Source organism: Macrobrachium nipponense, chromosome 22, assembly GCF_015104395.2.
Source record: "Macrobrachium nipponense isolate FS-2020 chromosome 22, ASM1510439v2, whole genome shotgun sequence".
Taxonomy (NCBI): Eukaryota; Metazoa; Arthropoda; class Malacostraca; order Decapoda; family Palaemonidae; genus Macrobrachium; species Macrobrachium nipponense.
The window spans coordinates 79,693,723-79,710,293 of record NC_087213.1 but is presented as its reverse complement, the minus strand read 5'-3'; the positions used below and the strand labels follow the sequence as shown (position 1 = coordinate 79,710,293).

The 16,571-nt window shown below is 39.3% G+C and overlaps 1 protein-coding gene across 4 annotated transcripts in view; it reads right to left on the bottom strand.

The window, feature by feature from the left end:
* Positions 1-381: 381 nt before the first annotated feature.
* Positions 382-16,571, bottom strand: part of LOC135198819 (transcription factor Sox-2-like) — a 45,816-nt gene continuing 29,626 nt past the window's right edge. For 2 of the 4 annotated variants that reach the window (XM_064226787.1, XM_064226786.1), the window contains exons 2-5: positions 13,947-14,116; positions 5,080-5,264; positions 4,261-4,462; positions 382-2,899 (exon numbers count right to left, since the gene is read on the bottom strand). In XM_064226787.1, coding sequence (XP_064082857.1) covers positions 2,685-2,899; positions 4,261-4,462; positions 5,080-5,264; positions 13,947-14,116 — 772 coding nt within the window. In that variant the 3' untranslated portion in view covers positions 382-2,684. The remainder of the gene's footprint in view (positions 2,900-4,260; positions 4,463-5,079; positions 5,265-13,946; positions 14,117-16,571) is intronic. The other 2 variants (XM_064226788.1, XM_064226789.1) reach the window with 2 other exon arrangements.

Here is a 16,571-nt window from a genome sequence, read left to right as displayed (position 1 = left end):
TCTCTCCCTCGTATAATTTTACTGAAGAATCAGTCTGGCTGCAAGAGTCACAAATGTGGGTGACTAATAAATTCAGCAATATGGCACTCGCCTATGAACTTATCTATCAGCATGCGTAGACTCTCTAAGCCCAGAATTACCATTAAATTGTCACTTATGAATACGAATATAGTTCGCAATTTTGAAAAATTGGAAAAGAACGATAGTGAAAACGCTTAACAGACATGACTACAGTTGATGCAAAGGGCCACAGTATTTTCAAAAGCAGGAATTCCTCCTGTTCTTTCGGAGCACAGCATATTTGAAACTAATACAAAAATGAATATGTACATAATAATAATCAGAAAAAAGACGATATTTAGGTATGTAATAACAACTCCATTCCACTTATTTCTTTTATTTTTTCATTTCCAACGATAAAGAAACGTCGGTTCATCCACTGTGTTGTATAACAAGACAAATATTGGTGCATTATGTACAAATGATATACAGAATTAGACAAATAAAAATAAAAGCCAAAAAAGATGAAAACGGACAGCAAAGAAGGATCAATCACCTGATCCGGTTTACTGGTCCGCTGCCGCCCACCCCGCCCGTGCCGCCCACAGTGCTACGCGTCTTTGTAGCACACCCAACGCGGTTTTTATGCAAGGAGATATTAAAGTGAGAGAAGAGAGAGAGAGAGAGAGAGAGAGAGAGAGAGAGAGACTGTCCTATAACTTCGTCGTAACCTCTGGGAAAAAAACAAGAAGAGGCCTTTTATCATTCATCCATCCAACCGGGGCGGACGGACGCGAAGGCCATCATCATCGTCATCATCAACTATCTTCCTCCTCTTCAAACGAATCAACACTGCTTCTTCGGCGATCACAGCTGCAGGACGACTACCTGTGGGTGAATTTAGGCGGCACATCAGGCAAAACAGGCTGACTGACATCTGGGGACAACGAATGTCCCGCTAACGGGACAAATCGCCGCCCCCCTTTCGGTCCTGCGCGTTTTGGACAACACCAGCCCTCCTGGGAGAATGAATTTCTTGATGAATGTCCGTTTGATCTTTTCAGTCCCACTGCCTCTGAATTTTCACGACGTCAACTATCATCGTCCTTTTTTTCGGCGCCAATGACCGTAATTATTGTAACGCCAATTTATAGAATGAAATCAATCAATGGTGACTTTGCCGTCGTTCGACACTTCGGATTTTGGGCACAGTGGAGTTGATTCTAGCGGGGGGGCGGGCGGAGGCTGGGTGGGCAGCGAGGTGGGCGGCTACGGGGGAGGGGCGGGCAGCGTGGGGCCGGCGGGGGGCGGGAGCTGCCACCCACCCTAAACTGTACTCACACTTGAGTCTTCCCGAGCGTGGGCGGAGTGAGGGTGATAGCCCCCGGAGCAGTGAGGGGGGGGGGGGGGGGGGGTTTATGTACAGGGCGCAAACTTTATGTACAAGGTTGGCCGGCCCCTCCGTGCACACTGACACACACACACGTGTACACATGACCAGCGCTAACTAACACGTTACCTGAAGGCCTCAGGTATCATAACACACAAACCTCCGTATAAATTATGGCAATAAGAACGTAGTATTACATACACACCATTTTTTATTTATTCTCGCCATTAATAGTATTAATATTTAGTCATAACATTACATTTATGCGATTATCACATTTGATCAGAGAGTTCCAGCCACCTAGAGTCGGAGCCGGGAATTCACTGGATGAGACACCTCCACCATCACAAACACACGCACACGCATGCACGCACGCACACACACTCACCAACAGCACAATCGCGTCACCCCACCACCCACAACCGAGTCTTTCTTTCGTTCGCTTCACTTCCTTCTTCTTCTGTCTGACGTCTCAGAAGAAGACGCCGTCGTCGTCGTCGTCGTGTCACAGCATCGGCGCCACGATGATCATCTGGAGCATTCCGTCCACGTCTCTTTCCTTCTGCTGCCGCTCTCATTATCGGGACAATTGGATCGTAGGCACCAAAGGGGCAACGGCCTTGACGCTGAAAGCCCCGAGGGATTTCATACAAGAACGATCCTCTCTCGTAGTAACGGTAACGGGAGAAAATTGGGCGCTGGACCACAGCAACTTGAGACCTGTTGAGACCTGGTTTGACCAAGAAGTCACCGACTACCAGGTCCAGCACACCCATTCAAAACTTGTACTCAGTGCAAGAGGATATGGAGTTACCGTACTAACAGCGATGCACAAGAAGGTTTTCAGCCCTTTGATCATAAGTCCTTCATCCTTTCGACCAGGCAGCAGGCGCGAGAAGTAGCGGTAGCAGCAGCAGCAGCAGCAGCAACAGCGACAACAAACCCAGCAAGCAAAAGACTTTTTTTTTTTTTAGCATTCCAGAACAAGTGTGAGTGGCCGTGGGTAGGTGAGGGAAAGGATGGGGATGGGGATGGGGGTGAGGGGGGGGGGGGGGAGGTTGCTGGCACCAGGTGTGCCTGTCTACCTACAGACACCTGTGTCTCTTAAGCCTCATTTCCATGTTGTGTGAGGGCGTCGCAAGGTGGCACTGTAATGACCATAATAATTCTTTCAGGTGTTGGTGCCCTGAGCGTTCTTCCTGAGGCCTCATGAGGTGGGCGGTGTGTTTTAGTCCCGGCTCGATTTTTAGGGGGAAAGATGATGTGGCTCACAGGCGCTTCATTCAACCCCTTGTTACATATGGGCGAGTGGCATTGGCGCGGGCGGCATCTGCTCAGGTGAGGCGGCGGCGTGGGCGTGATAATGGGCGTGGGACATATATGCGGCGGCAGCTGCTGCCTTCTGCTGTTCGTGGCGTTCCTGGGAGCCCGGCAGGTACATGGAGATCATCTGGGAGAGGTCCTGCTGTCCAGGCTGACCCGAACCGTACTCGCGTTTCATCACGGCACCTGCGAAGGGCAAAAGAAACAACGCATTACATACGAGCGCCGACATTCATTCAAGGGAACGATCACCCAAAGACATTAGATGGCTGACATGAACAGAGAAAAAAGATGGAAGCAAGAAGTCCTATGCTCTGCAAATTTAAATATTTGAATTGCTGAAAATCGAACAGATAAATGAAAACAGACTTCATTAGGAAAAACACTCTATTCAATCTAATTAAATTTCACTTATGGAATTATCATTAAGTAATCAGGACAAATAAATACCTCTAATTCAGATAGTGATTTACAAAGCATGCTTGCAATTCTTTTCAAACGCAATTGTATATAACTTAAGAAAGACAAACATGAAACCCCAATCGATGCGATGTGCATTGTCGTGTACGAAGGTAACCAATTTAATTTTTCATATCCTATGCACTTTCATTTCCAGGATATTCCGACCCCCTTTTTTCCATTTTTTCCACAACTCATGAAACTCCAGTAACAAGTAAGTATCCTTTCTACAACTGATTCCATCCCGATAATCGCATGTCTCTCTAAAGGTAAGCGATATTCTTCCTAAGTTTACAGCTCTTTAGAAATGACGGGATATTCTTCCTAAAGCTTATCCTACAACAGTCACTGGCCGTTCACTAATTACAATATTGCACCCACTCTTTCTTTAAGTATGTTTTACGAGATTTTACGCTAACCCTAGTTGCCTCTAAATAGTAGTGTGGTATTTTTTTCGCTACTGCAATATTATCATCACATTCTCGTATTTTTACACTTGTTTTACTTGTAATCATTCTTACCAAACACACTACCAACTTGCTTTCCTCATTTCCATACCTTTTGACATATACGGTTTTGCAGAATACTTTGATCAACGATTTTATTACACTCTGAAGTCCTCTTATCGTAACACAACATAAAACCTGTTGTCACAAAAATACAATCTGAATCCTTATTTTCTTTCCTGTTCTTTCCCTTACTTTTAAATCGATGTCAACCCTTTTAATCGGTCGGACAACTGGTTCTAATAGATCTAACAAAGATGAATCTCGTTTTAATTCTGTGTGCAAAAGAGAATCCAAACACTTACGCAAATTGTAGATTATTGGCGATAATTGATTATATGCAAATCCAATTATTATTATGATCTTGTTCTAGCTAGCAAGACCGGTCGTCTTCAGCTTTCCAGATACTTTCAAATTCCTTTACCAGTGTCCGAAATTTCTAAGAGTTTCCTAATCATAGAAAAAATAGCGTATAAACATTCATAGCTCAGACTTGCATTCAAAAGTTCTCATGTCCTAAAAAATCATACTGGCTGATCCTGGTTTCTTTCCCACAGGAAAATATAAACCAGAGTGACTTACTTTGATAGTCGCTTGCCGTGGTATGGCTTGCAGAAGGAGGCATGGTGGCCCCAGGGGATGACACTGGGAGAGTGGGCGTCTCAGATTTGATGGGCGTCGGTGAATGAGACGCAGAAGATCCGACGGAGCCCACAGAACCAACTCCTGACGCCATGGACGCCATCTGCAAGGGAGGAGGGGTAGCACTCTTGAGTCGAAGAATCTTCAGAAGGAAATTAGGTCTCGTTAGGGACAACGACTGGCAACGCATTTTTAGTACAGAAAGGACTCTTCGGAAAGAGACAATTGACCTCCTGCTTCTAATCAAATGAAAATGTATTCGTCTCATGAGAATCATATTAAAATCTACAAATCTGATATGGAATCCTGATGTGAAATATTTTTAAAAAATCTTATACTCTCATTACAGTGATATGGAAACTCATAAAATAAAACTGTTGAAGGATTACTAGCAAATACAGACAACTAGAGGAATAAGTCATTGACAGAATATTTAATAAAAAAAAAGAACCAACAATGAGTCACCGAAAGGGAACGTACAAATCAATTCAAGGATAACGAGCTACTGAAAATGATCCGAGCTAAGACGATCATGAGGAAAGGCAAACATTTTAATATTCTAGCAGTCGCCCAACATAAATCTTATTCTGATAATAATTTCAATGGAAAACAATGCTAAGAACTAAGGACAGAGAAAATAGATAAGGTGATAAAAACGAAGGAATAAACAAAAAAATCACAGCGATGTGGAAAGCCAAATCAGTAGAGAAATAACCACGAACGGGAAAGGAAGAGAAAGGACTCATTCTCATTACTCACTTGGCTCATGGAATAAGGAGAAGGAGCCGATGCATACATGGCCGCAGAACTGTACGAGCCATTCATGTAGGAAGGCGTGCTGGAGGAAGTCGGAGAGTAGCCCCTGGTCATGTCGTAACCGCTGTAGACTTGGCTTGTCATGTATGGATAGCCTTGGCTTGCACCGTAGCCGTCATACCCGTATCCTGTGAAGGAGAAGAGAAAAAAGATTTTGTATACAATGCAGGTCAGGTTGTTTGCATTCAACAGACAAACTTTCGTAAACATTAGGGAATAATATACGCCAAAACATGAAACGCAAATATCGAAACTGGAGTTACTACATGGGAAATACAGATTTCTATTTTAAAACTAGCCCCCCTCCCCACTTTTTATTTTTTTTATTTTTATTTCTTTAGAATGATCTTCAGTGAAAAGTCATCAGTCGTAATTACGATGCCTCACACACTTGCATTATTATAATTTCTCAGCCAAATGATTATATGTTAATTTAATCCAACCAGCATATGCAAAGCTGTGAAATAGACGAGATCCGCTTTCTGCCAAGCACTTTCTGAGATTATAATCTGCTGAGAGAGAGAGAGAGAGAGAGAGAGAGAGAGAGAGAGAGAGAGAGAGAGAGAGAGAGAGAGAGAGAGAGATGGGGGGTTAGGGACCTTTGAGGAGATATGTTATTATAATAATCCACAACCAAACACGAATTCCCAATTACATGATTTACCTTCGGAATAAAAACTAGGAAACATAAATCTTGCAGGATATTTTGGCGAGATATTGTCTTCGCCTGAGTGTCTATACTCGTATCTCGTTACTTGTGGCACATGGTAATACATTCTGTCATCTGCCTTCAAACTTGAGCCTGGGAGAAAAGCAGTTTACAATTAATTAAAGGTTTCCCACAACTATGGAAGGCGATTGCTATCAAACTGCAAGCAATCCCGAATAAAAGTTTGTATGAGAGAGTGTTTGTATCTTCTAATTTTACTCTGTGCTTAGGAATGGCGATAGAGTTGCACATGAATGGAGGCAATATGTTTATACATTTGAAAATGAATAAAAATTTCAATATACTAAGTGATTTCATTCCTCCCACGTACAGAAATGGGGTTAGGCAGTCCTGACAATTATACCAGAAGTGCATGGCTTAGTTTCACGAACAGATTTTGTAATCTCTTACAGTTTACTACTCGAATTCCTTTTTCGTGCTCCTCCTCAACCGTGCAAAGTTAAAAAGGCAAAGCGCAATGAAGAAAGGGGGAAAAAACATAAGACATAATAAACAGAGGAAGTGAAACAAAACCAGTCAACATAACCGCGTTTTACTGGGAACAACTGGAGCTAAATCTGACTCGAAATCTGCCCTAACTGCGATAAAACAATCACAACATATTCTTGTAGAGAAACAAACCTCACTCGTCACGTGCTGAATGAGGCTGAGTGATGGATGACGCAGAGATGGGCATTTCAGCAGTAATGGAAAAAGAAGCATCCGATGAATATTTTTTTTTTTGGGGGGGATTATCTTATCGCAGCCTCCCTTTTGTAATTATATGATGGGATACCTTTTGAAAGAGTGTTACTCACAGCTGTAGAATAGCAACTAGGAAGGCAATTCACCTCCTAGGTCAACAAGTCTTGACTGTATTTTAGAGAATATGCCCCCCCCCGCCCCCCCCCAACGCCCCCAGCCCCTTTCCCCGAAAGAAGACAAGGGAATATTCGGTTGTGAGTAGCGAGAAGAAGAGAAAGAACATTGTAGGCATGGCCAATGAAGTCTCTCTCTCTCTCTCTCTCTCTCTCTCTCTCTCTCTCTCTCTCTCATAAGAACCTCGTGGAAGTACGTTATAAATATACGCATTTGTAAGGGCACACGTGCATAGGAGAACGCACGCATAAGTCCCTCGTCCACTCACCCATTACCTGGAACGCTTCAGTGCCTCTTAAAACGCCAGTCACGAATATTCACAGCGCTGATACGATCGCTCTATGGATTGCACCTTTGGTGGTTATTATGACCTCTCACCTTTTGCTTTGTCGATTTTAATGTTACGTCAGAAAATTTTTTAGAGAAATCCTTCTATCACTCATTAATTAAATCTGGAACCAAATTATTATTAAATAGTGTTGGCAAACCAAACCCGTTCTAGATAATAGTTTTGGTTCTAGATAATAATAATAATAATAATAATAATAATAATAATAATAATAATAATAATAATAATAATAGGAGATCCCAGGTCTACCGTTATTCAAAAGAACGTCCAGATCTCGTGATTAAGGGGGGCGCCGCCCTCAGGATTCCAGCCGTGCAATTTCCATATCGTTATGATTTCACCGGAGTTCATTGAATTTTTTATTATTTTCACAATGGTGGCAAATACAAAGATAAACAAGAACCTCACGTGTGGTTTGTGATTGATATCTGAGACTATAAGAAAGAATAAAGGTGTCTTACGGTATTTTATTACATCTGTCTTGAAAACCGCAATAAAGGAAAATAATGGGGAATTTAAAATAATTTTTTAAAGCTTAATAGAAAGAGAAGTAAGGATAACAGAACACTGATTACACTTCATATCTTAGTATACCCTCCAACATCGGCAGAGGGGTCAGGCACCACACGGAAAAGTGATCAAGCAATAGGACAGACGCTTCATGAGTTTGTTTTTTTTTTAATCTCGCCGATTAGCAATTATGCGTGTAACAATCTGTCTTGTTAATCGACGGTTTTCCAAATTCGTGCCTTGTCCCCTCAATTAAGGTCCTTTTGCACGCTCGGAATGAAATCATTCGCTGGGCAAACGGCGTTTATTAGCTGCGGGAAATCGCTCCTCTTCTTGATTAGTCTCCCATCTTGCAGCTCCCCTTTCAATCCAATCAACTTTTGGAAGCAATGGATTTTTCACGCCAAAAACAGTGAAAAGTTAACGGCTAGCCAAGAGGGTTGAGTAATAATGAAGAAGAAGAGAGAGAGAGAGAGAGAGAGAGAGAGAGAGAGAGAGAGAGAGAGAGAGAGAGAGAGAGAGAGAAGCTCTCTTTTTTTAGGTGTTGGAGATAACTGGCTAAGTATGAGTAAAGGCGCACAATCTGATCCATCTCAAAAAAAAAAAAAAAACCTCCATACAGCAGATAACTTCAGATCAAAACTAAGCTATGCACAGCATAACGTAAACAGCTAAATAAATAAATAAATAAATAAAATTTAGTGGCAAAAAACTCAGACATCAAACAAGAAATATGGCTGAATATATAATAACGAGAACAAGAACTAGAAAAAACAGTAACAAGACACCTTCCAGCCCCACCCCAGCTCCATATCCCCCCAGGGACCGGCACTTGCAACCCCTGTTCTCCCCTAAGACCTTCGTCTCCCCTCGTCTCTGTTGGTCACCAAGCGTTTAATTTGCATAATCAGTGTTTTATTCGCTTTTCTTCATTCCAAACACCCGGCTGATCGGAGGTAAACCGCGGGAGTACGAACACACGCGATCCTCTCCATACCTTGACTAGGTGAGCACTGAGCAGGGCCAACACAGCAGTGATACAAAGATGTGAAAAGCCTGTGGGGTTTTCGCTCTAGTCTGGAGCAATTCTGTGTTTTGTCTTCTAATTGGCTACGCCGATAAAAATATACTAACTTTAATTCAGAAGGCCACTACACAATAAAGTATCTGTGAAACAACCAAGCGCTTTCTCCGCAAAACATTCATGATTACTCTCATCACATGCTCTCTTTCTCTCTCTCCTTTTCCACCGCCCATCTCCCCTTCTCTAAACCAACCCCACCTTTGGTATCAAGTGTCATGTGCTGTACCTGGCGTGAGTATGGCTGCCTGATTTGTGGTTGCTATAATTTGATATCAACCGCAGGCAGGACCAGCACCAACTGCACAGTGTTGGTAGAAATGTATATATATATATATATATATATATATATATATATATATATATATATATATATATATATATATGACAGTTATGAGTAGAAGTCCGAAAGGGTTTGACAAAGGTGCCGTGATCGAATAGACAAATACTACTGGTGATGCTGAGATAAGGTAAAGAAAAGCCCGACTAATGTATCTACAGAACACTGATGTTTACAATAGAAGTTAAAGAAGGAATGACGGACATTGGAAATTAACTCTTGGCTGGATCCCTTCCGGCCTCGGGACGACAAAGGGCCCGTTACGTTAAACGTATTAAATCTATTTTGGAACCTCACGCTTCCGCTGGAAAATGATAATTAACATCTATGCGAAGGTAAAATTTGCAACAATGAATATTTCTAATTTAGCAATTAAAAACGCCTATCTGATTATTTTCAGACGATTGATTGTTCTCAAGTTAATAATGTCGCAATCGTTTTTAAACGAGACACTATATATAAGTTTAAATATGAGGAATAAAAAATGATGAAGCCAGTTAGGAACGCCACTGAAGCTAAAATATTGGGAAAGCAAATTGGAAAAAGCATAGAAAATGGGTGTTACCGGGAGGACCATAATGCCTAGATTTCGGACAAAGATTTCTCCTGCTACAGTAAGTGATGCTCGAAGTTATCAAAAACTACAGTAAATAGAAAAATTCAATTTATGGGAAAATTCTTGCGATAAACTGAGTGACAGTAGGAAAACAAAGAAAAAAAAAGGGATTAATGATTTTACAAAAGATTATATCTCGCCGTTATAAACGCTAAAACAGGTTCCAAAAGTTTTCCAGAAATTGTAGCGACAAAATGACATATTTGGGGACTAAGAGCCATTTTTTTTCTAAATGTAAAATAAAAATAAAAAGTTTCCATCAAAGTTAATTTCTTATTGTATAAATATATAAATTTTTTTGATAAAATACCGAGAACAAATTCTGATTTTATAGTTAATTTAGAATTGCACACTAAATGAAGAGCATTTTCATACGACCTACTTTTTATCGTGTGTGTGTGTATGTATATGTATGTATGTATGTATGTATATATATACATACATACATATATATATATATATATATATATATATATATATATATATATATTATATATATATATATATTATCGCTCTCCAGCCGCATAAATAGGAAAGGTTAGAGTCAGGAAAGGAATCTGCCAAAACAATTAAGAAATGATTCGTTAAAGATCCAAACAATTGGAGGAAGTACATTAAAAACAGCGATCACGACAAGGGATTAAGCTTAGGAGAAAGTGAATATAAATATCACTCCAAGACAGTCCTCCACAAGGTCTACCCAGCTGTAAAAGGGTACTACCATCATCTAGTTTGGTCAAGAATAAGAGCGCGGCCTAGCAACCTTACTCCTGAAGAATTTCTGTAAAATCAGAAGATTGTATCCTTTCGGCCCCTCCCTTAGAAAATCAGAAAAAAGGTATATATCTAGATAATATATTATATAGAGATTATTTATATTTATTCTTATGTATAATATATAGATAATATATAATCTATATATATAGAGACATATTAGTTATATATACTAATTATATATTGATTTATGTCAGTATATTATGTATATATTAATTTAAATATACATATATATAGATATATACTATACATATATATTACTAATTTATATATATGTATTATATATATATTATATATTACGATATATCATATATATATATAAGATATTTTTAAAAAAAAATAAAAAAAAATGTATATATCTCTATAGATATATATATATAATATATATCTATATATGATATATATTAATATACTATGTATATATATCGAGATTCGAGAGAGAGAGAGAGAGAGAGAGAGAGAGAGATAGAGAGAGAGACGTAGTCCACATAGTTCTGTAGCTCATGTAAACGTCGACCGTACCAGTATTTGCAGGCGATAACACAAGAGGGTATGTAACAGATCAGCAGACGCAGAATATGAATGACATTTGGGGGAGAGAGAAGTTCATGTCACCAGTCGTAATCGGCTTAAAATTCCTCATGGAACGAAGGCCCCTCCTCGGTGGTTCCTAAAATATTCCAAAATTCGACCGAATGAGCTCCCGTGCGAAGGTCACTTAGAAACAGGTAAAGAAAAGGCGAGAAAAACAAGGTAGGCGGAGGTACTTTGTTCTGATGTTACAAGGAGATACCAATACCGGCAGATGGGACTCTAGATACTTTTGGGGCTGGAGAGAGAAGATGAACGAGGACTGGCATCTTACGCCGAATGCTGTCAATCGTAAGAATTCATAACGACTGTAATTTTGACACTGGTTTGTCTAACGTATGGTGCAAATTGTTGTATGTATGTAGGCCACGAATGTATGACTAGAATTTTTATCATACTGTCTATATGCTATGCCAGAAAATTTAAATAAATGGTTAATTACTCATATTGAAAATAAACGCGCGTTCTCTCATATATATATATTATATATATATATATATATATATATATATATATATCTATATATCTATATATATATATATATATATATATATATATAATATATATATATATAGTAACTAGCTGTCTAATTTTCTTACAACCCAATAACAAAGAACCGAACCTCTGGCGATTTATTTTCTGGGCAGGCCCTCCGAGCCCTTGATAATTGGACGAGGCGATTAGTAAATCTGTAAGCTGCGATGGGACGTCGATAAGGAAATGGATGAGGAGGGCATCAGTGATACGAGACCAAATTCACTTAAGGAAACACCAGTAACCGAGTGAAAGGTGAGATAAGAGAAGGCGTGCCGTATTTGCTGGAGGATGTACGTATCCGCACCGCACAATGTGATCATGACTCCCATATGATTTCACAATGTTTCATAATGATACAGAACCTGAAAAATGTGGGAGAAGGAGACAGGTAGGCCTCGGGTGTCGTTACGACACCCTCGGTAAATGTACGGAAGTATAATAGGTACAAAAGAGAGGCAGGTAGGTAGCTGAGAAGGGTATCTACAGGTAAACCAGTGTAACCCATCTGAGCCAGTGTTACCAGAGCCAGGTAACAGCCTTCCCAGAAACCTCCAGGTCTTGGCAGCACTGATGTTCAGCGCTCTTCCGCCCTCTCTGCTCTGTATCTGCATTCCATCTTTGGTGTTTAGTATCTGCTGAAGTTAACCTTCTAATCAAGCATTATGCAGTACTTGGTAGGGGCCGAATGAGACGGACGTATAGGCCAAAGACGTGTCACGGAAAGATGAGAGGAAGCGGCAAATCTGAGCAAAATCTGCTTCACGAAGCGAAAGGTGAGTTGAGAAATCTGATCCACAGGATGTAACAGATTAGTGACGTGGTAGAGGGAGTAAGTGGGTGGGGATCCCTCCTAGTTTCCTCTCTACGATATAAAATTCCTTGGCGACGCTCTTTCTCTCTCACAGACACACAGTCTCTTGCTTCTAGAAGGAAGTACATTACTTAATATGAAGGTTACGATGAAAGGAAATCTTTCACAATAATGTATATCCTGACTGGTACTTATTTAATTGTTTTGCGGACGCATACATATAATATATATATGTGTATATATATATATATATATATATATATATATATATATATATATATATATATATATATATATACACATATATATTATATATACATATATATATATATATATATATATATATATATATATATATATATATATATATATTCTATTATTCTTTACAACATTACCTTTCACTCAACGTTGTACATACACATTCTAGAGTACATAAAAATGTAATATCTTCTCATTTCCCGAACTACGCAAAATTCAAATTGCGAAATGAAAGCTAAGTAACAAAACTAACTGTCTCCGACGTCTATTTTGTTCATTCTTAAATAGCCTGATTAATTCCAGAGCACACTCGATTGTATACAAATCTCAATGTACTGTTTCTCTTTCCCCCGGCGCCGCTCTCTCTCTCTCTCTCTCTCTCTCTCTCTCTCTCTCTCTCTCTCTCTAGCAGCGCCGGATAGTCTCTGCATCACTTATAGGTGGATTTTATCATACAAGTGTGCGATTAAAAGCATTATCGTCTGATGACTTTTTTTTTTATCTAAATATGTTTCTCCCCCTTTCTCCGTCTTGACTTTCTAAAATATCCTATTCAGGTGGAACGAAGTCGTTATCGCTAGATAAAAATATCCTAATCTTTCTTTTTGGTCGGTTTGGTCAATATTTTCTTTCAAGATAGGGAATGCAGAGAACCGACAACTAGTGCTTATAAAGTATATGTAACTTTCTGCTTAACTATCACTACAAATAACTGACACTTGAAATAATTTAGTGACTTAAAAGCACCAAGGTTAAACCTTTACCTAAGAAAACATCAAAGCACAAACACAACTGGTACAAGCATAAACACAAATTATATATAAATTCACAAAATAAAGCTACAAATGTCGTTTGATATGCAATTCGCAGTACATCGGGAACGTCACCGAAGGGGAATTACAATTCGCTGCCAGGGGGATTCGAACGAATACCCACGAGTATCCACGGATCGACAGACGTCGGGCATTCGAATATCCCAGGCGCAGAATCGCTTATCAGTCATAATTCCCTTACAGTGATACTCCCGAAGTAGAGCGAATTGGATTTTAGCCGACTTTCGTAACTTAATATTTGTGAATATAAAAAAGTCAAGGTGTACGTATGTTAAAAAAAACTACATGTACATACACATTTATATGTATATGTATTCATATACATATGTGTGTATATATACACACACATATATATAATTAATATATATATATATATATATATATATATATATATATATATATGTAATGTGTTTGTGCGTGTGTGTGCGTGTGCACAAACAAAATCCAAATAGGCAACAAGCATGAGGACATAACACACGAAGCCACCACCACCATAAACGAAAACCTGAGGGATCAACTTACGCCACTCACCGTAATCGCCGTAGTCGCCATTGGGCATGTAGCCATTGGTCATATTGTACATATCTCGGGTCACTTGCTGTACGGGAGGTCGCGTGGGGTCGGATGGGAGGAGACCGGATGCCAAGGGGTACTTGTCCTTCTTCATGAGAGTCTTGGTCTTCCGCCGAGGTCTGCGCAGAGGAAGAGAAGAGACGAAAAAGAAGGTTAGAGCGACTGTTTTCCGGACCAAGAAAAAGGTTCAAGGTACCTAGTATAGGTTCCTGGGGAATGGCCTCCAGGCCTATTTGCTAGATACCTTCAGGGCTATAACATTACACTTAAAGTAATTAAGATGAACAGCTAAATCATTTACATTGGCTTATTCATTATAATCAAAGGTGACGGGATGATACAAGATGACGGTAATGATGATGATAATTATGCCCTAGTGTTCAAGTTCATTCAAAACATCAAATATTCAATTTATATTAAATGCAGTTTCTACGAGATAAAAGGAAAAGAAGAGATCCTAATGAATATAACACGGAATTATTTTGGTCATGTTAGATCCTTATTCATATATCAAGATGTCTGAATGGCAAGTCACTTCTAATATATAGATTTAGTACGTATAATATACGTGTGTGTGTGTGTGTGTGTGTGTGTGTGTGATAGAGTTGCAAGGAGTTACAAGGATTAGGATGTCTCCAAGACTTGTTAGTCCATCCGAGGAGACATCGAGTGCTCACTTATCTGTAGGAGCAGGTTTTACTGTTCATTCACAGTGTCCTAATGATTTTGTCTAGCTTTCTTTTAAATTCTTCCACACTGTTGCTGTTTACATCTTCTGGTGGCAGTTTATTCCAGGTGTCACATATCTTGTATGTAAAGAAGTTCTCACAATGGGATGTGTTGTATCTCTTCAGTTCTACTTTCCATCCATTATTTCTTGTCTGTTTTTCGTTTAACGTAAATAGGTTACTGTCTACTTTTGTTACGCCTTTCGGTAACTTTAAGTGTTCCTAAGCCATGCATGTTCAGGCGTTCTAGTCGTTTTCGGTAACCTATTTGCCTAAAGGATGGAATTAACTTTGTGGCTCTTGCTTGTACCCCTTCTAATCTATTTATGGAGAGAGAGAGAGAGAGAGAGAGAGAGAGAGAGAGAGAGAGAGAGACCTTGTCGAATCAAAGCAGAAATATTAAACAACAGACACGTAGAAATAATCTCTAGACGCCAGTTTTCAGGTTCATCAAGATATAGGCAGACCGCCAGAAACACAGAAACACACACACGCAGAGAGAGAGAGAGAGAGAGAGAGAGAGAGAGAGAGAGAGAGATAAAGAGAGAGAGAGAGAGACTACCAATACAAGTTGATGTGTGTTTACAGTGGCGTTTCATCGGGTGGTTTTTATTTGCACATTCTTCCTTCAGCAGCCGCCGTCTATTCTGTGCTGTCTATAACCACCTAAATTATCTTAAACGAATCTAATGTGCAAAGGTTTGTGTGTGCGGGATATATATATATATATATATATATATATATATATATATATATGAGATATATATATATATATATAATGTATGTAGTATGTGTTTAAGTACTTATGCATAAGTGTATCCATGTCAATTTATATGTAATACAATTTCGTTTTAAGATGTATCATTTTTTTATAACTGGCATTTCTTTTTCAGAACTTACAATATAATTGTATAAGTTCAGTTTCATAAAATTGTAAGTAAGCTATTTACTTGTATAATACAATACGCTAAATACAAAGAAATGTATTTTTCAAGGCAAAACTAGACTCAGTGTACAGGATCTGGGATTTGAGCTTTACCATTCTAGCGTTTGATGTTGCAATATTCATTATCTATTAAATACAGGAAGATTCGAGTGTTATTCGCTCATTTCCAACTCGATGTTCAGGAGATTCTAAAATTTGCTTATCTTCAAAAGGCTTCACAATTCCTTAGGCAATAAAAAAGGTGGATATGTTTCTAGCGTCGGAAGATGAGAAGGAGGGAGGGAGGGAGGGAGGAAGAGGAGAATGCTGATGATGATGCTTAGGAAGACTGGATGGAGGAATAGTGAATTGGAGAGGAGAGGGAATGGGAGGGGGATGTCTGAGGAACATCGGGAGGGAGGGAGGGAGGGAGGGGGAACAGCCATCTTCCAGGGACATCGACAGTGACAAATGAGTTTTCTTTTTGTCTGGCTGGGAGGGCGTGGGTGCTTATGTGTTAAGGCGCCGATCCTACGGCACATCTTCCCTATTGTTTACTCTCTAAATATATATTATGTAACATTCTGTTTGAGAGTTCCTTTGTCGGAAGAATTTTCGCTAAGGAAAAACGGCTTCCATCTCTTCTTCTTCTTCTTCAAACTTATTTGGAGCCCAGAACCCAAACCCGGCGAGATAAGTGAAAGTGTTGGGTAGCTATATACTTCGCACGTACCGATGCCGTGAGGAATTTCCCATTATATCATTATGCATACACACACATACACAAGCACACACACACACAGACACACACACACACACACACATATATATATATATATAATATATATATATATATATATATATATATATATATATATATATATAATATATAAAACATATTTGACTATACACTGTATGCGT